Source organism: Candoia aspera, chromosome 1 (genome assembly GCF_035149785.1).
Source record: "Candoia aspera isolate rCanAsp1 chromosome 1, rCanAsp1.hap2, whole genome shotgun sequence".
Lineage (NCBI taxonomy): Eukaryota > Metazoa > Chordata > Lepidosauria > Squamata > Boidae > Candoia > Candoia aspera.
This window is the reverse complement of record NC_086153.1, coordinates 229,905,071-229,930,636: the sequence shown is the minus strand read 5'-3', so window position 1 is coordinate 229,930,636 and position 25,566 is coordinate 229,905,071. Positions and strand designations below refer to the sequence as shown.

The following is a 25,566-nucleotide window of genomic DNA, read 5'->3' as shown; positions in this document are numbered from 1 at the left end:
AGTGTAATAATACTAGATTGTTAGTTAAAGAGTGGAAGTGAGTAGAACCTCACTAATTCATTAATTAGTGGAATATTAGTGGAATATCATATATCATGAACCTCAGGGTATAGTCCATGACACCTATTTAACATTTTGAAATTGGGTTGTTTGGGAGCAGGATATTGAACTTCTGCTGTTTGTGACAAATACAAATCGTGATTTTATGTTTCCACATGTTTCCAGGTGGATTTGATTGATTGGGTTGACAATATGTGGCCAAGGCATCTGAAGGAAAGCCAGACAGAATCAACAAATGCTATTTTGGATATGCAGTATCCAAAAGTACAAAAGTAAGTAAAATTTTATGTATAGATGTTTCTTTTCATTGATGTGAGTTTTAAGGAAGATGTTTTTGTTATTGCTGCCTGTCCTTCTGGATGCTTTATTGATTGTCAAAGCTCAGCAGTCTGGACCAGAGGGCTAACATCATTCCCAAATACTCCAACAGTGATAATTGGATGGGTAATATCTATTACACTGTATTGCTGAATGGCAAGATAAATTTATTTTAAATAACAGGAATTACAATAGGAGGAACTTCCTGTTATAGGGATATAGATTCCTGTTACTGCTGTTCTGATACAATAAAAGCTGCACATCAAGTACCAATCTTGTCCACTTTTCTTTCAACAGTAGGGAGCAGCATTCTTAATACATAGATTCTGGTAACTAATACTGTCATTCAAAGTGTCGGTGGCACACCAAGTACTAACAACAAGCATTTATTCCATCTACATAGCGTTGCAACCTAATTCAATAAATTTTATGTTCTCATAATTGCTGGTTTCATTTCAGATATTGCCTGATGAGTGTCAAAGGATGCTACACAGATTTCCATGTAGATTTTGGTGGCACATCAGTATGGTATCACATCCACAGAGGGGGGAAGGTACCGTAGCACTTCTAGCAAATTACTTTTTGTGAAAGGGCTTGGGTAAAGAGGTTTTTTAAATTCTTAATTGATTGGAATCAAAATTCAGTTCCTTATTCACTTAGCAAGAGTGCAGAAAACATTGGGCCTTATAAATCAAGAAGCTGTTTCTGTTTTTTTCAGAACTCCATTCTGGCTTTTATAAAAAAGAAGTAAGTGTGAAGGGGCAAGAGTATGGGTCTGTTGTACTTTTATCCCACTTGCCCACTAAAGGCCTCTTGTCTCATTACAGGTAGTCCTTGTTTAGTAACCCAGTTGGGACCAGCAACTTGGTCATTAAGTAAAGCGGTCTCTAAGTGAAACTGTGACCATGCTTATGATCTTACTTCAGCTTTCCTTCGCTTTGCGGACCTGTGAAGGTCTTAAATGCGAGGATTGGTCACAAAGTTACTTTTTCATCACCGTCATAACTGCAAATGGTCACTGTACAAGGCAGTCACTAAATGAGGGTACCTGTAGTCACTTCATTTCACTTGAACTGAGGGTACCTGTAGTCACTTCATTTCACTTGAACTTGCAGCTCATTAGCTGATGTTTGGACATCCACTCTAGAATCAAATTTATTGGGCTGTTTAACAGGATTCCCTAGTGAGTACAGTATGTAACTAATAGAACATCAGAGCAAATTTTTAAAAATGAGGAATAGTTAATGAAACAACTGTGTATTTAATTAGTTACATGCCTAAGCCAGTTGATTTTAAAAATCTTATATTGGAAAATAGAATGCAAGCAGTGAAATGGTTTTTAAGTAGATTGAACAGATAAGAGATCAGTGTATTTACTTAATAATTCTTTTAAAATAGTTACTATTTTTGCAAGGAATTTGCTTTCAGGTATAAATGTTGAAGAACAGAAAAATAATACTTTACACACTTGCTCATGCTGTTCAAACCTCACAACTGCATGGCTGCAGCGGTATTCTTTTGTTTTTATTACCCATGTGGCACAAAGATGTTACTAGTACTTTAACCTAGTCTTATTTTTTTTAAGGAAATTTCTAGGGGTTTTTAGGTTCATTTGAGGACTTTTATGTGCCTAGTTCTTGAGTCATATCATGTTTCTGTATATACAATATTCTGTTTTTAAGGAAGCTATAAAATTGAGATATCCCTGTTTTGTCCTATTGTAAAATTTTGCTTCCATTCTATTGTTTTAAATCATTCTACTTTGCTAAGTGTGATATAGCCACTCCTCATTTAGCGACTACCTCGGTTAGCGAACGTTTGCAAATGTGACGGTAATAAATGGTGATTAAAAATTCATTTTCTATTTGTGGCCTGACCACAAAAACCTGCAGTGTAAAACTGAGTAAGGTCTGGTCAGTTTCAGGCAGCTAAGGGTTCTAATCAACTAATTAAGATCACAGAGCTGAGCTTGTTAACCTGGGGTTAGCACTTTTTAGAGAAGCACTGTGCTGCAGAGAAAAGCAGCTCAGGAAGAGAGAGCTTGTCTAAGCAAACTCTCCACCCTGCAAGGGAAAAACGATGAGGGGAGCAGGTCAGGCACAGGACTCTGTACAAGAGAACTTTATCTGAATGAGACAGCAGTGATCAACCAGTGATCTTCATAGTGTCTATCAATCAATCAATCAATCAATCACGTGTTTACGTAGCAACCATTTCACTTAACAGCCAAGTTGTTGGAATGGAATGCAGTCACGGTCACTAAACAAGGAGAGGGTGTACTAAATGATCTCTCCCATTTAATCTTTTTATAACGTAACTGGATTAGTTGTATTAACTGTAGAGATTTAAGGAATGTATTAGGATTCTTCAATACTTCAGTGGAACTTCTGTAGGTATATATAAATGATTAAAATCTGAATTGCTAGGTTTCTATTCCAGTCTAAAACTGAAGTAAATAGAATGACATACAGAGCACTGCTACAAAATAGAGGGCCCAGAGTTTGATCTATTCTCATCTCTTTAAGTATTTTTTTAAAAAGCAGTTGGTTTGCTCTGCCAGATTTAGCATATCTTTTTGCTGCACTGAATCTCATACTTCTGAGGACTGCTGGTTCTGTATTGTATATGCAATGTGATATTTTGTTTTAGCTCATGTATTAAAAATAACAGTCATACGAAGTGCAGTCCCCAAATAATTCAAACTGCTGGCAGTGATTATTGGTATCTAATAACATGTAGTAAAAGAGAAGTTTGTAAACTAAAAATCTGTATACTGCCCTGGGGTAACAAGGGCAGGATCGGGGTGCAGATAAAATGCTGATAAAATGTTTCAGAAAAGATCTCTGGGAGGAAAAGCTGCATCCTGAGGATCCACTGTGCAGAGAGAGAGGGTACTTGAAGAAAAGAGATGGACGGGTTGGCTGAATGTGGCAAGCAACATGTAAGAAAGTTCAGACATTGGAGCAAATGCTAGGTGGTTTCAGTTACCTTTTTCCTGTGTATTTGTCCACAGTGCTCCAGCATTATTGCAGTTTAAATGGGTGATCTGTTCCTTCAAAAGTTGGATATCCACTAAAGATCCAAAATTAGCACTACTTAGCATGTTTTCAAACATGCAGTAGAGATTTATGTTTCCTCTTCTCCACACTTGATCCGTTTACTATGGCATGTTGTATTAATATTATTGGAACCAATACATACAATGTGAAGTAATTTTTAGCTGGGCTTATGTAGGTCGACAATTTTCAGCTAGGTGTTGCATAACTTAGAATACTAAACTGATTTAATAGCTAATTTTTCTGAAGAACAGCTTCTTTAACCTTTCTTTTTCCATTTGCAGATCTTCTGGTTAATCCCACCCACTCCACAGAATTTAGAATTATATGAAAACTGGCTACTATCAGGGAAACAAGGGGACATCTTTCTTGGTGACAGGGTATCAGATTGTCAGCGTATTGAACTAAAGCAAGGCTATACCTTTGTCATTCCCTCAGGTATATATAAACAGTGTTGCATAGGTAAAACATAGCTATGAGATAGAAGCTAAGAAGCAGTTCTAAACAGCAGGCTCTCGGTATCTTTTCTACTACTAAAAAAGCATATGTCTGTTGAAGCATTAGAATCATATTTCTTGCGGTTTGATTAAGCGTGAGATATGCTTAAACTAGAATGGATGATTTTTGGACTAAATAAAATACATCTACCTTGTTTTAGGATCACACTGCTAAAATTCAGTGACTCCCCAATTTTTGGCAGCACATCTTTTGACTTTTTTTCTATGTTTTCTGATTTTTAGCAGGGGGGAATAAAATAAAGTTTAAAATAGACACATAAGCCTCTGGTGATATCTCTCTGGTAATATAAGCACCTTATCTCCCTCAGCTTCAGAGGCCTAAAAAATGCTTCTAACTTAAAAGGTACTTGCTTGTTTAGGTCAACAGAGCAATCTGCAGCGTTGGCAAATCTTGTACTAGAAAATAATGAGTGAAGGGCAATGGACAGTCATTCTAAGAAATCAGAAAACACCAACCCCTCCCCCCCAATTTCAGATTAAAAAATGTTGTCATCGCATCTCTGTAAACTGCATGATATACATCACTTAAGCAAAGTTGAATCTTGTAACTTTCTGTAATACCAGGACAAATTGGAATTAAGAATAGACTCCTTTTTCTGAGAAGGTTTGGTTCAAAAAGTACAACTCTTGAAGTTTAAACATATGTAAATTACAATTTTAGGGATACAAGATTTTCATCTGTGGAATCTCAGATTATCTAAACTATGGGCTTTGGTCCTTAGGTTGGATCCATGCAGTGTATACTCCTATGGATACCCTAGTTTTTGGGGGTAACTTTCTACACAGCTTTAACATCCCTATGCAGCTACGGATCTATAGCATTGAAGACCGTACACGGGTAAGAGGTTTTCAGAAATGTTTTTTCAAATTTGTATAACTTACATGTTTTAGCTTATTACTCTCCCCCGCCTGCACTTAAAGTTCAGTTTTACAACCCAAAAGCACTAGGTAAATCAGTAAACCCTAAAATTTCAAGGGATAGCACAAAAACTGACTTAAAGAAAAAAAGCAATATAGATGTCTACATTAGGCAGTCACATTCTTTTCTAATACTTCAAAAGTACACTTTTGAATTATAATTGTTATTTGCCATGCCCATAAGGCCAAGGGCACATATAATCTACGTAACTGGATTAGATCAAGAGTTCATGTAATTCCAAAATCAGTTTCTATCACACCAGCTAGACCTGAAAGCTCAGAAGTGAAGCATTATAATAATCACCTTTCCTTGATTATCACCCAGTGTCTAGTCCTGATCTGAAGTACAGATCCAAAATTACTTTCAATGTATATTTAACTGTATTCTGATACTTGCCATATTAATTTTTTTATCTTTCCCTTCTTTTTCACTGCTGAATTATGCTGTGAGCTGATGTTTCTGCTTAGTCTCTATAGTGCTAAGTAATCTTGGTTCACCTCAAGTTAGTTATCTCAGTGACTGTCTTTGACTCCAGATGATTTATAATAATCACTGACTTCAGTACAAATCATTTGAGAGAAGTTACTGTTTACTTCTTTTCATTGTGCCGCTCAGTTGATTCTGTTATCCGTTCAATTAGTTACCAGTCTATAAACTGGCTACATGCCATTTCTGAGGTCTGTGAGAAATTTTGATTTCTAAAACGTTTTGAGAAAGTTAACATGCTTAGATAACAATTTCTGCTGGTCAGAGCAGTTCTATCCATAAGGTCTTCTTTCACACAGAAAAGGAGACAAGTTTTGCAATCCCTTTCCATCTGATTTGTTTGAGGCTTGAGAAGCCTTTCAGAAGAGTGTGAAATTGCAACATTGGTAATTAACAAAGAATACTCACCTTCTATAAACAGAATTCACTTTTGGATTGAAGGCCTTCTGTGAACGTAAAGGGGTGCTGTCATTTGTAGAAGGGGTGTCTGCATGTAGAAAGATTCAACAATTGCAGAAATTCTAAAAAGCTAATGAAGCAAGGCCTTTCCTTTATAAAAGCCATGCTGATTTTTTTTCCTCTCATATTTTGGTTGCTCTTCAGATCAGAAATCTTTATCTCTCTTTGATGTTTGACTTTTATGCACATTGCACTATCCTTAATAGTGTTCTCTAGTTTATCTGGGACAGAAGTTAAGCTGACCTAGATCTTTTTTAAAGATTATATTGGCTCTTTTGAAGTCCTCAATAAGAAAGCTAATTCTACTAAGTTTATATTTTAATTAAGAGTCTGGGAAAAAAGCCCTTGGCCCCACACTGAATTGTAAAATACTAATGAATTAATATTCATTGAGAGAACTACAAGACAGCAATTTTCTACATAGTGGTACATTTTGATTTCCCTAAAGGGACTCAGTGAGAAAATGGGGGGAGGTATTAACAAAATTGCATAACTAATAGTCTAATAAATGCTGTTTTCTTGTATTCTGTCCCTTACAGGTCCCAAATAAGTTTCGTTATCCCTTTTATTATGAAATGTGCTGGTATGTACTAGAACGCTATGTCTACTGCATCACTAACCATTCCCACTTGACCAAGGACTTTCAGAAGGAATCACTTAATATGGGTAAGAGCTGCTATTTTAACTCTCATTTCTCTGTTCTTTTTTTTCAATGTATACTTTTGATTTGAACAAATGAGCCTTGAAAACAATGTCATGGCCAGAGAAGAGTCACATCACCCAGTCACCAGATGATCAAAGAGATTATAGCATGTCTTAGCAGAGAGGGTGAACCTAGCTATAAGTGCACCTTTATTTGTTTAATGCTGTCCAAAAAAAATCAAACCTAGTTTGATATGACTGTTCCTGCCTCTGTATACAGATATGGAACTGTGCAACTCGGAGTCAGGAAATGTGGATGAAGACGACGCTGTGGGCGGAAAGGAGTCACGTCGCCCAGTCACAAGACGGTCAATCCTTACCAGCCCTGTAGCCAATGGTGCTAATCTAGACTATGAGGAACTAGGTAGAGGATGCCGGAGTTTGCCAAGTCTCAAGAGAACTCTCTCCATGGATTCTGAATCCAGTCGAGGATCCCACAATGGCCAAGCATGGGATTCTCATAGCAACTGTTCACATAAAGACAAGAAGGTGCACCTGACACAGTTTGAGCTTGAAGGTCTGCGTTGTCTTGTAGACAAGCTGGAATCTTTGCCTCTACACAAGAAGTGTGTACCTACAGGCATAGAAGATGAGGATGCTCTTATTGCAGATGTCAAGGTAAGATGGAAATACTGTCTTTTTCTGCAGCACCTGTAAAAGTTGAAACCAAAAAGCAGTAACCAACCAAATCTAAATATTTAATCAGCAGTGACTAGATGATTGCAACCAAGTGCTGGATTGTGCTGCACTGCCCAAGTTGGTTTCTCACTGGAATCAAAATAGCTATTTTATTTCATACTTACCAAAATTTCTAACACTATTCAATTTGTCTTTGAAAATGGTTCTGCCATCTCCGCAGTACAAGCTAGGAATATGCAAATTTGTCAGTCTGAGAACAATATTTTCCATACTATTTCATTTCCATCCCAAGAGGAGATTCAGTACATTTTGCACATCCCTAGTATGAGCACAATTGTTATCAACTTAATTACATTTTGGTAATGTTTTATTACATGTGTTGATAGTGTTTCCTATATGATACTTGCTGTTACAAAGTAGTTTCATTTCCATGAAACAATGAAGTTCCTGAGTTTTATTGGTATGAAATACTTTGTATAATAAGGCAACTATATCTCTTCCATCTATTTCTCAGTTAGAGTCCCTGAATAACTGATAATGAATATCTTTGGAAAGGTTTCTTGGAACAGAATCCATGGTAAAACACTTTTAACTGTGCTTTGAAGTTGTCACTGTTGGGTTCAATTATACCGGATATATGCTCACAGCCAGCCAGCACATAAGCACAAATATCATACAAACATAAAACTATGTGAAGTATTACTACAAATTAATAATTTATCATTGCCCTGAAAGCCAGTTAAATTTTCAAGAAAGCAGAATATAGCAGGGTATGTACTGCTTCATTAACTTCTGATAATGTCTTAAGACTGAATTTACCATCTGTTAGACTATAGTTTGCTTATGAAAAGTTTGCTGACTTAGCTGGATTTGCTCCATATACTAAATCACATAATTTACAAACCACAGTGGCTGGGCTCAGATAACATAATAAGCCAAAACCAGTCAAATCACATTATGGCATAGGGCTTTATGTGATTCAAGGCACAATAACTTGATTTTGTGTTTTTGTCCCATATCTCTCTTCTGGTTTGCTCTCTTGCTGTTGTTTGAAGGGGGAAAAAAAGGTTTATTTAACCCAAAAGATCAGCAAAGCCACATCATCCAACTTGAAAGACAAGACTGAAAATTGTTTCCTTGTGGAGGGTTATTAGAAGTAAAAAAAAACTGAATGGCAGAACCACAAGCCATTATGTCTTCTAGAGCTAACAGCTGCCATTTGTTCAGTTTATGTTTTATGGGTACTGCATGTCATCTGATCTGTCTACCGAAAAATGGTGACAAATTCAGAAATTTCCATAGAAATGATAGTGTCCAATTACATTGTGTAGTCTCATAAAAATAGTGTGAGTGCTCAGTTGGAAACACTACTTAATTGTATAATTCCAGGTAATGTTGGTGAAATGCACAAACAATTCATAGTAAAAAAATTAGTATGAGAATGGTAAAACATTGCTTTCCTGATATTTTATGTGCTAGTTAGAATGCTGTGGCATGTTCAAATATACCTGTAAACAGTAATGTAAATGAACTCCTCAAGAAGGTATATATCATTTACCTTACTGTTTGCAGACATTTTATTTCTTCATAGCATCTGTAGGTGGTTCTCTTGTATTCAGCAGGTTATTTGATACATCCACAATCCTGCTTAAGGCTGTTTCAAATTTTAGTAAGTTTGAATGCATGCAAACATTGTCACCTGTTAATAGTTCATATACATGCAAACTGCAACATTTAACAGTAAAATATACAGAAATTGATTTTACCAGCCTGTTCTTCATATGCACTGGATGTCATTTATGAATATGCTGCTTATGTATGTAAACTTTGACATCTGTTCCAAATATAAAAATAAGGGTAAATAGAAGACAATTTGTGCTAAAAGGAATATCCCAAAATAGAGCCATATTTTATATTGCTGCAGTATAGAAGGATATGCCACCTATTTACTATACTACAATAGCAGGTTGCATATTTTGAATGTTCACATTAACAACATAGGCATTTAAGATCCATTGTTGCATTGTTTGTGATAGAAGCTTTATAAGTACATATCTTTAGTGTTTGCTAAATCACTTTTATCCATTTCAGCCTTCTAATATGCCAGCAAACATTTCAAGTGCCTAATTCAGGGAACCAGTAATACAAGGTACCATCCAGCAATACCTGTTTGGCTAGTATACAGCACCAACTTGTCTTTAATATTCTGTATCACAAGTTTGTTAGGGTGCTGAATTCTGAAAATGTTGATTCATGAGAAAGACTGTACAACACTGAGAAACTATCATGCAGAAGTTTCACTTCTATAAATGAGGTTTTGGGGCAGTCTTTAAATTCACATTTTAAATATAGAGGAGGTCAATGTACCACTAGAAGAGAATATAGGTAACTCAGGGTCGAACTATGGGGCCCTTGATTGTTTGTCTGCTTGATTGTTTGTCTCCTTAGTAGTACCGTGGTTAGGGTATTGTATTCTGCTTGGTTGCTTGTCTGGTGTTAATCCCTGCTTGTCTGGGTGTTGGCTGCTGAAGGGGATGTGTTCTGGTCTTTTTGTTTCCTTAGCTTTTTTATTGTCTCTTTTGAATTGTGTGTAAATGTGGTTTGTTTCTATGTGTCTCTTGACAGCTGATTTGTCTGAGTGCCAGGCTTCCAGGAATTCCCTAGCGTTTTTGAATTTAGCTTGGTCTAGGATGCTCACAGTTTCCCAGCTGAAACTATGGTTGAGTCTGTTCATGTGTTGTGAGATGAAGGAGTTTTAATTGTGTCTTCTGGCTGCTAGTTGGTGTTCATGGATGCATTCAGCTGGTCTTCTGCCTGTCTGTCCTACATAATGGCTGTTACAGTCCTTACATTGTATGTTGTAAATGACTAGTTTTTCTCCTTCTTGGCCTACTGGGTCTTTTGGTTTACTTAGGATGTTTTGGAGGGCTTTAGAAACAGTCAAGCAGAAAACGATACCCTAATCAAGGAACTACCAAAGAGAAAACCACATCCCCACCAACACTGGCAGGCAAGCGACTGTATATAAACAGGGAGCAAACCCCACACTCACACTGATGATGTTATCTAGTTGGGTAATGCAACGTCTACAAGCAACCAACCAACCTCAAAAAGCACCAAGGACTCCACAGGAGGTTACTATGTTACCGTATAAGAAACTATTTCCACCTCTCTGCTTTTCACGGATCAAGACCTTTTTTCATGTTCTATGCTGTTAAAAACGCCATTGTTACTGTTCAGAAGCACCCTTATTAAGAAGAATTTGCTTGTGACTGAAATAGTGAGGCATGGGCGTCCGGGGGAGGGGGAGATGCAGCAACATAGAGAATGGGTTAAAAGCTTTCTGTTCTGTTCTCTAAAGTCTGCCACAGTCAGCCCTTAGGGATGCTGGCCCTGGATTCTCCAATTGCAGTGGTGGGGGAGGGGGAAGGGAGTCAGCTTAGGCTGCAGTTTCGACCAATTAGCAAGCAGCCAACAGTTTAGTCCAACCCCCTCCCAACTCTGCAGCAGAACGGCTTTCCGTTCTGTTCTTCGCTGGCTTTCTCGGCCTCCTTTCTCTCCTGCCATCTTCCGTTGCAAAGCATTGCTGGGAACTGCATGTGGGTGACGCAGCAGCATTGTTTGCAGGCAGAGGAAGCTTCCGCTGAAGGGTTCTGGAAGGAGCATGCTCCAGCGAGGCAGCTGCTCGGGCTGACAGAGTTGTAAAGTGGACAGTTTCGCTGAAATTCTCGCCCAGACAACGAGGATTGCATGGGAATAAATTGTATACTGGGGAAAAGATCGAAACCGAAGCGGTAACTGGGCGGAATAGAAAACAAAGAGACTAGGAAACTTCCTGCGAGACTCTCGGCACCTTCAGTGGAACGGAGCACGCAAGGTCAGGCAGATCCGGAGCTTTGGGGCATGGCTCAGGATCGGGAGTGGACTTCTGCTTGAATGAGCGCTTTCTTTCGTTCTCGTGGAGAGCTTTTTATTGGGGCTTGCCTGCGGGACTTCGTTTCACGGCGCTTGTCTGCATTTTTTTCTTGGTGTTATAGAAAGGGGGAATGCAGGGCCCTTTAGCTTGGCTTTAGAGGGCAGCAGGAACCTGCAGTTCCTTCTCCAAGTTTGCCTGTGATGTGTTGGATATTTGAAAGTAGTTCGTTCCCACGCTAGTTCCGCGGGTGCAGTCTTTTTCTACCCCTTTTTTCTCCTGCCCCCGAATGGGCTCTTTTTAAACGTCCGTGGGAACTGGTGGAACTGGGTGTTTTCGTCCCCAGAACTTACACGCCTCTGCAGCTACCCCTAAAGTGCCTCTGGCTGATGGAGAATGCGTCCCCCCTCTACCCTGAGCAGCATGTGCGTTCATGCCCTCAAATGCCGACCTTTCCTCTTAAATATGTGCCGTAAGGAAGGCGGGGCTTGGAGACTGCACGTTCTGCTGGACTAGCCGAGACAGTCACTTCCTTCCACCCACGGTTTTTTCTTGAAGGGTGGGGAAACAGCTGCAAAGCAGGGTGGATAAAAATCCGTTAAAAAAAATTAAACCCAATTAAGTTTTGTTGAAACACACACACAATTTTTGAATGGATGCTTGATTTATAATGAAGTTTACACTCACTTTTAAAAGGGATTCCATGGCATTGTAACTGTTCCTAAAATAAACCAAGGGTAAAAATGTGATTATGATGTAGGTCTCAAAAAATTCATAAAAGGCTGCAATTCTGTTATTTAAATATTTAAACGGGTAATAGCTCTTGATTTTTTAATTGCTGTCCATGAGATATGAAGTAGTTAAACCATTGTACCAGTATAGCAGTCCCAATGAGACTTTATTCTGACATACAGATATAATTGTAATGTATGCATATTACAAGATACATTTAATAAGATCTTTGAACCTGATAGCAGCCAGCATTGGTTATTTGTGGCTGATGGGCAGGTTTTGTGACTGTTTCTGTGTTGTTGCTAAAGTGCCATTTTACATTAATTTTGGAAGCTCTTCATGTATATCTGTTTAATTTTATATGTGAGGAGCTTCCAAAATTTTAAACAGGTAGAGGTTTCTTCCTCTTGGCTTTTCAGCCAAGTGTGGAAAGGAGAATTCCTTTTTCCTGTCTTCTACTTTGTTAGGGGGAAAGTATGACCTGATTAAGAATCACTGGTTTGGGCTAAACCAAAACAGTATATACAGGTTTCTGTGTCATAGGGAAACATCTTTGCCTCATTGGTTTCTAGCTTTTGCTTTTAGAAATTCCATCTTGGCATTTAAACACCACTTAAATGGTTGCTTATTTTTACATTTGTAAATAAAATGTGCTATCAGAATTCTTTCTTCAAGTAGGTTCACACTTGTCGTATATAAAGCTGATAGTCTGTATGATTAGAGATTCAAGAGTAGGAGAATTCAGCTTATGAAGGTTTTCTTTTGTTGCAGATATGTTCATTACTTAGCGCAATCCATTAATTTAGTTTGTTCAGAAAAAAAGACAGATGGAGATGTTTGAACTTGGTTTAAATCATCAATGTTGGTTTGCCCTAATTCTTGGCAATTTTAAAGTCTCTCATACTAATAGACGTTTCCCAGCAGAGGCTTCATATGGGAATATGAATTTCTTGCATTGGTAAGTGCCAGCGAGAGCAAGCCCAGCCCATGCAGTGTTCTTTCCCTCTTGGCAGCAAGAAACACTGCACTCCCTGCACAAGGCAATGCCAGTAATGTAACCATAGTAACCCCAAGTAAATAAAGCACATCTGAAACGGCAGTCAAGAGTGGGTGGATGTGGGGTGGACAGCAGAAGCATCAGAAACAAGGAGAAAAAGACATTTTGGAAGGGATGTGAAATCAGCTATGATTTTAGCCACGTGCTGCTAACACTGAGCAACGGACTGGTGACTCAGGTTATTTAGTGCTACATGAGAAAGAAAGAAAGAGAGGAACATTAAAGCAACATTATTGGAATAATTGCCTTTGATACCTGCTGTTGTATGAAGTATCAGTTTAAAGCCAAATTGCCTATTTTAGGGCTAAATGGTGGGTCTAATCACTACAGTTCTGCACTGATGTGTTACATATTCCTTTTCTATATGAGTTGGACTTTGTTATAGTATGGAAACAATAATAATTGAACTGGTAAGGAAGGTCCAAATATCTGCACAAGTTTTTGTTCTTTTTACTAGAGATAGTATACTGCTTTCAGTAGTTGATGTAGATTAGGGGTAGAACTATGCAAAATCTTCATTAATATATGGGACTGATTTATTTTACAGAACAGGTATTGTAAGGGTAAGTATTAAAAGTGTACTGAATAATTTTAGAATTCTATATAATGTTTATATTTTTATTTTCTTGATTCTGCTATAGCTATTGCTTGAAGAGTATTCAAACAGTGATCCCAAACTGGCACTTACTGGAATCCCTATTGTCCAGTGGCCGAAGAGGGATAAGGTAAATAATGGTTCTCTGTGTTCTAATAACTGGAAAAATTATGTTGAAAATGCAGATCCTTCCACTGCAATGCTGTTTTGTTAAAGAACCAAGAAACAGATTCTTGCTGCTGCTTTTATTCCTACAAATGCACAATGACTGTTAGAATACATATCGGAAAGTAAAATTAAGGATAGTGTACATATCAGCATTTTTTTAAGTGTTGATTTCTAGGAATTATCATTGCCCAAACTCAGAATTAGTTAATGATAAAATAATCCTGTGATTTAGACATTTTGCCTTTGGGAGCAAAGTCCTAACCCTTTCCACACATGATCTTTTTCTGTTTCCAAGCTCTGAGACTAAATGTGTATGCACATGTCATTGTGAGCTTTTGAGAAAAGAGTCTTTGGTATTATATGAACCTCTAGATTTAATACTATCTTTTTCTGCTGACAGCTCAAGCTTCAGACTCGGCCAAAGTTAAGATTACCTACCATCCCTATCACCAAGCCACATACCATGAAACCAGCTCCACGACCTGCAACTGTGAGACCCACAGTCTCTCCTATAGTATCTGGTGCACGAAGGAGGCGGGTGCGATGTCGTAAATGCAAGGCCTGCCTCCAGGGTGAATGTGGCATGTGTCATTACTGCAGGGATATGAAGAAATTTGGAGGGCCTGGTCGCATGAAACAGTCTTGTGTCTTAAGGCAATGTTTGGCGGTAAGTTCTGGAGGAGAAAATTGGTTGTCTCTGTGAAAAATTTAACTTCAATTTGTGCAAGTGAAGGGAAAATGAAGCCTGTTGATTCTTTCTGAAAGTATCCTTAAATCCAAATCCAAAACTATCCTTGAAGCCCAGATAGAAGTTTGTGGTATGATTTCTTGTTTTACTTTGTAGCCCAGACTGCCTCATTCTGTCACATGCGCACTTTGTGGAGAGGTAGATAAGAACGAAGATTCGCAGGATTTTGAGAAGAAACTAATGGAGTGCTGTATCTGCAATGAAATTGTTCATCCTGGCTGTTTACAGGTGAGAAGCTCTAAACTCCATATAGGCAACTTGATTTACTTTGCTATAAGAATGACATGAACATGTATCTCATTGAAAACTATTGCTGAATTTCTTTCTTCTGCAGATGGATGGGGAAGGGCTACTAAACGATGAATTGCCAAATTGCTGGGAATGCCCAAAGTGTTACAAGGGAGATGAGGCAGAGAAAGGCCAGGTGGGAAGTGATTTTTTTTTTTTTTAATAAAACTGCTTGTGTGTTGCATGCTGCTCTTGAATAATGAGACAAACTGTTGTATGTGGAAGGGCTCAATATTTCATGGAGCTTTTATGACTGGGAAGGGTGAGATTTGTGAAGCATCTCAATTTCTTGATTTATTTATGCATATTGAAAACAGTTGGCAAGAAATGCATCAGTAGTTCCAGCAGTGAGCTTTTTAGATGCTATTTGGGAAAAATACCTGCATCTAGTAATGGGCACAAGAGATATGGTACATTGTTCATAATAAGCAGACTCCTTCACAGTTTTGTCATATGACCTACCTGGAATCTACAGAGAGCTGGGCACAGTAAATTACGACATTTTGTTTGTGGGGGGATCAGCATCCACCTACTAAATAGTGAACACATGACAGTGCAGAAGCTGACAAAGTACCCTGCTGGCAGATAGCCTGCCAGCAGCATCTGCACAGAGTTGGGCTGTTCGTCCTGCTACCCCAACAAAGGTCTTCCTAGTAAAAACAATCCAAGGTGGGAACCCCTTTCTGAGCATTACAAGAGCTATTTCCAAACAGAAGAATATTTGCCCTCTGGGTGGCCCTCCAACACTTCATTGCAGTCCTAAGTAACTCAGATTATAACAGTAAGGAGTCCTTGTCTGAGCCATTGTTTATGACATACATGCAGTATTGTTCAGCAAATGAAGAACTTGGCTTGTTCCCTGAATACTTGCTGAAGAATTGAATCTTGACAGAAAAATAGCATCTTCCTAATCTGTATGTTATACAGCCTCGTGTGGTGCAGAGTGGTAGGCGGCAGTATTGCAACCGAAACTCTCCCCACGACCCAAGTTCAATCCCAGCGGAATCTGGATTCTCGGATAGCTGGCTCAGGTCGACTCAGCCTTCCATCCTTCCGAGGTCGGTAAAATGAGCACCCAGCTTGCTGGGGAAGGTGATGACTGGGGAAGGCAATGGCAAACCACCCCGCTCTATAGTCTGCCAAGAAAAGGTCACGAAAGCGGCGTCCCCCCAAAGGGTCAGACGTGACTCGGTGCTTACACAGGGGACCTTTCACCTTTCACAATCTATATTAAACTAGCAACTCAAAGAAGCTGTGTTTTGTTTCAGTCTAGTGTAATAGTTGGCTTACTTTAGACATCCACTAATTTGCTTCAGCAGGTACATGTATGCTATATGCTATTGAAACTTTCTAGTTATATTTTGTACCTTGGGTAGATAATCTTGAGTATACATCAATTTGAAGCTTTGGTTAAATATGTACACATTTGATACCATCAGTGCAGATAACTTGAGGCAGTTGGAAGAAGAAAATTACTCTATTCAGATGGATTCAAATGAGAGTTTGTGGAAGAATGGTGGTGGTTCTGGTCACTGTCAGTGAACTGTAATAATTAATAATAATAAAAATAATATATTCAATTTATATGCCACCCAACTCCCAGCAACTTAGGGCATTTTACAAATTGTTAAAAACATTTAAAAAGTAACAATACAAGAAGCACAAAACAAAGAAATAAAGATGGCAGAGAAAACAAACTTGGATGGGAACAAGGAAAAGGAAGAAAAGGGGCATCAGTTGTCCTCAGCACAAGCCTGGGTAAAGAACTACATCTTCAGGGCCCTTTGAAATACCAGTAGGGTGGGGGGCTGTTCGAATCTTGTGGGAAACCACATTCCAGAGGGTAGGCGCTGTTACAGAGAAGACGCGCTTCTGGGATCCCAAAAGATGGCACTGTTTATCGATGGAACCCAAAGCACACCAACCCTGCCAGATTGAACTGGCCAGGCAGATAAAATGGGAGACAGGCAGTCCCTCAAGTCAATCCTTCAACAAATTTAGTTGGGGGAAGATTAGGACTCCATATAGAACAGATACCAGAACATGCTTTCCTTAAAAACTTGAGGAATTTATCATGATGACCACAACCATTTATGTCACAATAGGTTCCTCTGAGCTTCTCCCTCAGAGAAGCAGTGAACCCAACCTGATTTTACGACCTTTTTCTCAGCAGTTGTTAAGCAAATCACATGGTTCCCCCTTGATTTTGCTTGCCAGAAGCCGGCCAGGAAGGTCGAAAATGGCGATCACGTGACCACGGGATGCTGTGATGGTCATAAATGCAAACTAGTTGCCAAGCGCCTAAATCGTGATCACAGGATGCTGCGACGGTTGTAACTGTGAGGACCAGTTGCAAGTTGGCTTTTCAGCACCGTTGTAAATCCGAACCATCACTAAACAAATGGTTACTAATTGTTACTGCCTGTAACATAATTTGCATTATATTTCCTTAAATAACAATTAGGAAAGCATATTTGAACCACTGTGAGGGATATGGATGGATAAACTATAGATCCTGATGCTTAGTCAAAGCAGTAAAGGAACAACTTGGATCACTTTCATGAATACAGCCAGTTACAAAAGGGGAAGGGAGGGAGGGATATTGTACATATATGCACATGCATATCTTTGCACTCTAACCTCTTGTCTGGGAAGAGCAGGAAGTTGGGGGGGGGGAAACACAGGAAAAAGGGAGATGAATACACAGAAGGGAAATAAAAAGGAAGTAAGCAGTAGCAAACTTTATTGTTGTAAGCCGCCCAGAGTCACTTGTTGAGATGGGCGGCTATAGAAATCAAATCAATAAATAAATAAATCAACAAACCATGGAGATAAGAACAATGGAAAAAGTCAAGTCAAGGAAACAAAAGGGAAGAAAGGATAAAGTCTGCTAAGGAAAAAAAAGGATAAGGAAAATACCCTCAAGAAAAATATAGATCCCTTCTTCTGTACTTAAAACCAGGCATTCTCAAAGCTCTAAAAACATAGCTGCTAACTTAGCAGGTTGTTCCTGCTAAGAAACAGGCAAATCTTCCCACTGAGTCAGTACAAGCCTCTTAAGAGTTGTAGAGCGCCCTCTCTCCTTTGTGCTTCCTTTTCTTTACATTCCAGCCACATAGCTTTATCTCTGCGTTCTTTCTGTGCCTAACAGGAAGTGAAGAGTGATGACACAGCCTGTTCTTTTCTCCTTTTTCTCTCACTAGCACATATGATGCTGCTATCCTTGCACTTTTCCTAGGGGAAAAAAAACAGTTTGGTTTTTTTTAATTGAAAGCATCAAGGTGCAAAGAGCAGTTCCCAATCTCTGCTGACAATGTTAGTACACTAAGCTCCACACTGGGAACCCCAACCATCAGCCTTTTAATGTAGTAAATCTGTGTATATTTGCCATTCCCATTTTTTTGTAGTTGAAAAAATACAGGTTTTTAGTTTGACAACCATAGAAAGAAAAATAGACTCTTTTACTAAGAGAGGCATTTGGATTGCTGTATTTATCCCTGATCTTGGTATTAATTCCAAGCCTAAAACTCTGTGTTTGATATTTAAATGGTAACTTAGTATCATTCACTTTTCAGAAACGGAAAATGGATGATGGTGATGAAGATACAGTTCAAGCCAAAGTCCTGCGTCCCTTGCGAAGCTGTGAGGAACCTCTGACTCCACCCCCCCATTCCCCTACCCCAATGCTGCAGCTGATCCATGATCCTGTGTCACCTCGAAGCATAGTGACACGGTCCTCTCCAGGGGCAGGTCCTAGTGACCATCATGGTGCCAGTCGGGATGAACGCTTCAAGAGACGCCAGCTGCTTCGGCTCCAGGGCACAGAACGCACAGTAGTGCGGGAAAAGGAGAACAACCCTAGTGGCAAGAAAGAGCTTTCAGAGGTAGAAAAAGCCAAGCTTCATGGTTCTTACCTTACAGTCACATTGCAAAGACCTACCAAAGACGTGCATGGCACTTCAATTGTGCCCAAGTTGCAGGCGATCACTGCCTCCGCTAATCTGAGACACTCCCCCCGTGTGGTCATGCGCCAAAGTTCAGCCAGGACACCCCAGCGGGGTGGAGATGAAGAGGTAGCAGAGGAGGAAGAGGAAGATGAAAGTGCAGAGGAAGAAGAAGAGAGTGCTGAAGAAAATGGGGCAGCCAGGCTGAATGGACAGGGGGGCAGGGCATCAGATGGCGAGGAAATCTGGATGCAAAAAGAAGTGTGGATGTCTGTCTTCCGGTATCTTACTCGCAAGGAGCTTTGTGAATGTATGCGTGTATGCAAAACCTGGTACAAATGGTAAGTGTACAGAAATTACTGTCAGAGCACTTTTTACTGCTCATTTGTATAATGCTTTATTTTTCACATTGTCTTACACAATGCTTTGCACACCCAAAAGACACTTCAGTCAGGTTGTGTTTGCTGGATCTCGTCTGACAGATTTATGTATAAGCAGAAATGAGGAAATGAAAAAAAGAATAAAGGTATTTATGAAATACATATTTATCTCTCTACAATGTCTAATATGTACGTATTGGTTGCATGCTTAGGTGACTATTGGAAAAAAGATTAAATAAAGCAACTACTTTTGCTAATAATAGCTAAAAATGGAATTATGTTCCCTGGAAGCATATATTCTGGACTGATCTGGTGTAGCAGTTCTTAAAGAATAAATACTTTGTATGCCACAATCTAGGTAGAACTTAAGCACGTTATGATATTCTAAAGGGAACTGCCATCTGGCGCATTTTAAACTCCCTGAATTCTAAGCTTAGTGTTCAAGCCTTTCCATATCAGAGTAAAGATGTTTCTATTCTATCAGCAAATTATCTTTAAAGCCCTTTGCTTTGATTCTTAGTTCATAGTCTTCTTTCAGTACAAAAGGTTAGCTATGAATTTTTAAGTATGCAGCACTTATTACTGAAATATATAGGTGTATACTGAGAATATGTATGAGCTCACATTCCAAATCTCTGCCTCTGAAATATTTGATCTGGGTGTATTGCTGCACAATTCTGTTGGTCTCTGCATAAGTTTCAGACCTGCTCCTTCAGCCTCTTTGTAGAAAACAAATACCCTGTCCTCACCTGCCACAGGATCTGGTATATATTTAGGCTGAAGTCAAAAGATAAAACAGCAAACACGAACCGTCATTTTGACTTCCTCCAGTTCTCTGTCTTCCTGCTTTGAATGAGATGTTTCCATAGTGAACATCTGTGGTACCATATATAAAATGTGGAAATATTTCTGAACATACTTTAAAGTCTTTCTCATTTCTCTCTCTCTCTCTTGATTGGGGGGGGGCTGGGGGGGAGGAAATGTGTAAATGAATGATTAGCCAGGCCAAGTTGTTCTAATCACTACGAAGCTTCACAGATCCAAATGTACTGTTCAAAGGGTTATTGTATAGTAGTGATCTTCCTAACTGCTGAAAAGAGCCATGACCTAACTTATCTTTGTAAATAGAAAAAGTTAAATTTCACATATGAGAAATAAAAGCATGGTGTAAATAAATGGTGACGGTAATGACCTATTGTGGGAAAGAGAAGGTAACTATGGCCAAGACAGAAAAGAATATAAGCTATTTATATCCATATCATATTGCAAGCTATGTCTTCCCTTCTCTAGACTTCTGTTTCAAGGAAGATGTTGATCCACTACTGTGCAATAACCTTGTTCTTGCCCAAAAAAATAGCTGTGAAAGATTTGTCAAGAACTGTTTAAATACATATAAGTGATGAAGGAAAGTGTATCCTGTATCTAAGTCAATATATTTGTTAGGTGTGGTGATAGGAGATTGTGGACGAAGATTGACTTAAGCAGATATAAGTCCATCACACCCCTGGCTCTTGGTGGTATAATCAGGAGGCAACCAGTCAGCCTTGACCTCAGCTGGACCAATATTTCTAGAAAACAGCTTACGTGGCTCATCAACAGATTACCAGGTATGTGTCTTTATAATGGCTGGTTGGTTGGTTGGATGTATCTTTCTTTCATTAGCTTCAAATTCAGTGTTCTCAGTTGAACAGATTAATCTTCTGTGATAAGTTGATCACTAAGTCTGTTTTGTGAATACAGATTAGGATTCTGAATATCATAAAATAGCAGTCCTTTGCTTTCCAAAGATAGCCATGGATTGGATTTGTTATTTGGCCTAATTCTAACAAGCTGCGAGGCAAACGTTCATGGGGTTATCAAAGAAGCATTGTTCTTATAATACAGATATTGTTCTTGTTCTGTGGAGCTCAGCAACGGTCAACTATTGCCTCACACTGTTTATAACCTGGAATGAAGGCTCAAAGTGTAAGTCTGGTAGTTAGGATCCTGAAAACAAATATGGAAAACACTTAAAGATTTTCACGATGCCATCTACCATTGTTCAACAGGCCTCAAAGACCTCATCTTGGCAGGCTGCTCCTGGTCAGCAGTATCTGCTCTCAGTACCTCTACCTGCCCCCTTCTCAGGACCCTCGATCTTCGGTGGGCAGTAGGAATCAAGGATCCTCAGATTCGGGACTTGCTGACACCTCCATCAGATAAACCCAGTATGTTTGTTTACCATTTGGATACAGCAGGAATTTCTAGATTGTTGGTGGGTGGCAGACACATTGATAATGAGTATGAGAATTATACACGTCAGGTGTTAAAAGGGGAAGTTTGGGGCTGAAGTATACAATGTTTGCTTTTTGTGCCCTTATTATTGTGTCCAATATGATTGTGTATCACTCAATAGGTCAAGACAATCGCAGCAAACTCCGTAACATGATAGACTTCCGATTGGCCGGGCTGGACATTACTGATGCCACACTCCGGCTCATCATTCGCCACATGCCTCTGCTCTCACGACTTGATCTTAGTCACTGCAATCACCTTACAGACCAGTCAGCCAACCTGTTAACAGCTGTGGGATCTTCCACACGAAACTCACTCACTGAAATTAATATGGCAGGTATGTGCACTTGCACTCTTTCAAAATATATCTCTGTATTCTAACCTGGCAAGGACCGCTGACCTGCATGGCCTCTGGTTTGTTGCTCTACAACAATGCTCTACGGTTGCAGAAAAGGGCAATTTCAAGCAGATAGTGACATCTTTTACTTCATGTCACAAAGATATGACATCTTTTCCCTGAACCCAAAGTCCCATGAAAGTTCGAGATGCTTCTCTTCCATATTTCACAGGCTTTCCCTCCAGCCCTTATTGAATGTGGATATAGTAAAACAGTGGCCAGAGGTAACACATGCGTGTATTTGAATTTGGATAGTATGCCAATATAAATATATTTTTAAGAAATGCATTTGAAGTAGCATGTTAAAATTAAATCCCATATATAGGAAATAAATTAAATCCCATATATAGTAGAAGCGTTCTGTTGATTGTTACACATCTACCTTCAATAAAGATCGACATACTGTGTACCCTAGAAGGAAAATAATCCTTAACGAAGTGGTCATAGTTCAGTAGTACTTGTCTTGTTCCATTACCGCTTGTCTAATTGCTAATTATGTCAGCTTGAAGAATAGCTCTGTTGGACACTTAACTGATCAGGAGATCAGACTGTAAAAGGTTAAGAAGAGCAAATGGAGAACTACCCTTTAAATGTGCCCTTCGAGTATTCCTGTGCCTTTATCTCTCTCCGGCTCTGCAACATTTGTACACCTCATTGAGGAAGTGAGCATGAGTATTTTGTGTATCATACTGCCTTACTTTCCATAGGTTGCAATAAGCTCACAGACCAGTCCCTGCTGTACCTGCGACGAATCTCTAATGTCACTCTGATAGATCTGCGTGGCTGCAAACAGATCACCCGCAAGGCCTGCGAGCACTTCATTTCAGACCTGTCAATCAACAGCCTCTATTGCCTGTCTGATGAAAAGCTGATCCAAAAAATCAGCTAGAGATTTGCCACAGAAAGACTGAAGAGAAGGAAAGATCCCAGACAACCCCTCTTGGAGAGCAGATCCTCCCTCCGTTTACCCCACCTCCACGGTCAGGAAAGATGCCAGCCTGATTGTGATTGTAATGACCCTCCTCTACTTGGGACTTCTGCAAACCAGAAAAATCCCACCAGGCAGTTGAGTAAGTGGCAGCAAGAAGAGATGGACAATTGCTCTTGTGGGGTACTTGCTCATCAGCTACATGCTCTAACTTTTTGTAGCCGCATTTTCAGGGGGAACATGACCTTTTCTCTCCACCTTTTTCCCTTCTCATAAATCCTGCAAAAACAGATTATACTTCCCCATCAGATTATGGGGAGCCTGACCTGGATGGTATAAAACAGGTGCATTTCTGCTTCCTGTTTCTTTACTGTCTTGGTATGCAATTTGTTACTAAGTCTTCAGAGTTACTAAGACTTGAGAGTAACTGCTGTTGCCCACCACATTCTGCTAAGCTTCCTTTTTTCACCCACCAGCAGCTGAATGGGCAGCTACTGTTTTGTGCTGATTACTCAGAGCTGCAGTGTCCGCAGCAGTGATGCCTCTTTTGTGGTGAGGGTCTCTCCACGTGCCCTTAGTTTACCTTGCAGGCATCTTCCAACTTAAGGCTAGTGAGGGGATGGCTGCAGTTTCACAATAAGGGAGCCATGTTCTTGTCCTAGATTATCCCCGAAAAGGGAGTGGGGGGGTCAGACAAGCACGTTCTACCTTTCCTGCTCTGACAAGATGGCAGCATTTGTGTAGAGAAAAAGTTTGGAGGCTTTAGAGGCATCTAGTGGGATTTCTAACACCAGCAGAAATGGTCTCTATTGTTCCACGGTCTGCTGAAATTAGCATTCTTAGAGATGCTGGCTAGAAGAAATGCCCACATCCTGGGGGGTGCATAGCTGTTGGCTCTTGAGCTGGGAGACGGGTTAATGCTCCATTAGCTGCCTCTCTTCCTTTGCAATGAATGGCCGGTCCAAAGAACTTCTCTCTTGGGCAGCAGAGAGCTTTTTGCACTTTAGAAAGAAAGGTAATATTTTGGATCCCTATTTTATTTTCCCTGCCTGAGTGACTGGACACTCCTTCCAGCTGTCTGAGTTTGTCAGGGTTTGAATGCACACTTTGCACTCTGCTCTCTTCCCCATAGTGATAGCACAAATTGGACTGCCCTTCACCCTTGCCTCCCCCTCTGATCTTCACATGGCAAAAAAAGCAGCTCTCCAGTGTCTGTGCAGCAAGGGAAAGGAGGAGAGTGATTGCAGAATTGGAGGAAGACCCAATGCACCCTTGCTGCTGCTTCTGAAGCAATAAGGGAGGGGGAGGAGCCCACCCATAACTCTCCAAATCGCCCAGCCTAATTGCATTGAATGCTGTGGCAACTGAGCCTCGGGGAAGAGTGGCTTCCCCTGCACTATTGGGGATGGGGTGAGGGAGATACATTTAGATCTACTGAAATCCAATGGTTCCCCTCTCACTTCCATATGAGGAGCAGGCTTCTTTGCCAAGAGGACAATGCTAGTGTGATGAGTTCCAGAGTGCCTCAATATACAGGAGCTTTGCTGCAAATTGAATTTTTCTGCAAAAATGCCCACTGATCTCCTAGAAGTGGAAACTTTCTGCCTTGTTGTGTTGGCTCCTGTGGAAAAAAAATTGTAGAACCAATCTTTTTGTGCTTTTTTTGTTTGTTTTCAAAAGAGGAAGGTGAGAATAGCCATAAATAGGAGATTCAAGTGCATCTGCCCAGATAACTCCCACATTGAGTTTTCTACACTCTGGGTATTTTGTGTTTTTGTTTTCTCAAAAGTGGGAGCACCTTCATAACTCTCCATGTGCATTGATCAGCCTGAGAAGTGCTGAACTGCAGCAAGTTGGCATGTCAGGAGCATTAGTCTGGGAGGAATCTCGTCCTGCGGCAAGAGGGATGAAAAAGCAGCAGCAGACTGATCGGGGAGGGTATTGTTGTGAGTTTAGGCTTTATCATCCTACAGCCTTCTCAGAAATGGCCCTCAAATGACTGTGGCTTAAGAGACTTAAAAGTAATTGTGAAACTTCATTGCCTAAACTGATCACCACTTCAGAGGACAAGTGGTGACATAAAGGAAAGAAAAATTATATATAAAATCACTTGGTGATTTAAAAAAAAAAAAACAGAAGACAAAACATGCTCCCTAAATAAAACTCCCTAAGAAAGTCACTATTGTCTAAAAGGGTTTGGTTGTTCTTTTGTGGTTTTTCTTTTTCTTTTCTTTTCTTTTTTTTTTTTTTGGTTTGTTTGTTTGAAGAAATTGTAAATATATATTTTTTGTTGCTAATTTAGAGTCGATCTCCAATGTTGTGCTTTAAAATTAAATGTAAGCATTAAGGGTAAAAGAAACCAAGTCTTGCGCTCTCGCGGTTGACATGTTTAGGGTTGGGGAATATTTGGGGCTAAAGGGGAGGGGAGCTAGTTGGGATTTTTCATTTTCTAATCATTTGCCAATAATGGTTTTAGAGAATCTTTCCTCAAACATATTACCACAGATCTGAGGCACAAGTGAAAGGGGGAAGAAAAGATACCAGCCTCTGAAGGGAGACTTTGTTTCAATGGGGTGGATTTTGGAATAAACATTTCAAGAAAAAAATATGTGGGGTCTGCATATTGATTGCCCTTGATATGAACTGCATGGTAACACAGCATGAATGGGAGAACTCAGTTGTCTAATCCACTATGCATTTTTCCTTCCCATATTTACTATCGTATGAATTCTGCACTATTAAAATGATATGTTCTAGCAATACTTTAGCCAGAAAAATTTCAACGTATCTCGGTAATAGACATTTGCTCAATCTGCATAACTTTGCAGATCTTATTAATATAGAACACTCAGAATTTAGCAGTTCAAGCAAAGGACAGCAAGCTACATTCACAAAGCACTGAAACCATGTTTTCAACCATTCTTTTGTCTGGCCAGTTATAGCTTCTGAGGTTGACGCAAGCACTATTTTCACACTTTCAAGTAC

General features: G+C 39.6%; 1 protein-coding gene across 4 annotated transcripts in view; it reads left to right on the top strand.

The window, feature by feature from the left end:
- Nucleotides 1-25,364, top strand: part of KDM2A (lysine demethylase 2A) — a 62,738-nt gene extending 37,374 nt beyond the window's left edge. For 2 of the 4 annotated variants that reach the window (XM_063289044.1, XM_063289045.1), the window contains 15 exons: nt 226-332; nt 838-931; nt 3,719-3,872; nt 4,675-4,790; nt 6,356-6,482; nt 6,739-7,136; nt 13,501-13,584; nt 14,023-14,289; nt 14,467-14,598; nt 14,705-14,794; nt 18,234-18,943; nt 20,426-20,589; nt 21,031-21,189; nt 21,378-21,593; nt 22,361-25,364. In XM_063289044.1, coding sequence (XP_063145114.1) covers nt 226-332; nt 838-931; nt 3,719-3,872; nt 4,675-4,790; nt 6,356-6,482; nt 6,739-7,136; nt 13,501-13,584; nt 14,023-14,289; nt 14,467-14,598; nt 14,705-14,794; nt 18,234-18,943; nt 20,426-20,589; nt 21,031-21,189; nt 21,378-21,593; nt 22,361-22,542 — 3,000 coding nt within the window. In that variant the 3' untranslated portion in view covers nt 22,543-25,364. Of the gene's footprint in view, nt 1-225; nt 333-837; nt 932-2,971; nt 3,295-3,718; nt 3,873-4,674; nt 4,791-6,355; nt 6,483-6,738; nt 7,137-10,729; nt 11,035-13,500; nt 13,585-14,022; nt 14,290-14,466; nt 14,599-14,704; nt 14,795-18,233; nt 18,944-20,425; nt 20,590-21,030; nt 21,190-21,377; nt 21,594-22,360 lie in introns of those variants that run through there. The other 2 variants (XM_063289047.1, XM_063289048.1) reach the window with 2 other exon arrangements.
- The last annotated feature ends 202 nt before the right edge of the window (nt 25,365-25,566 follow it).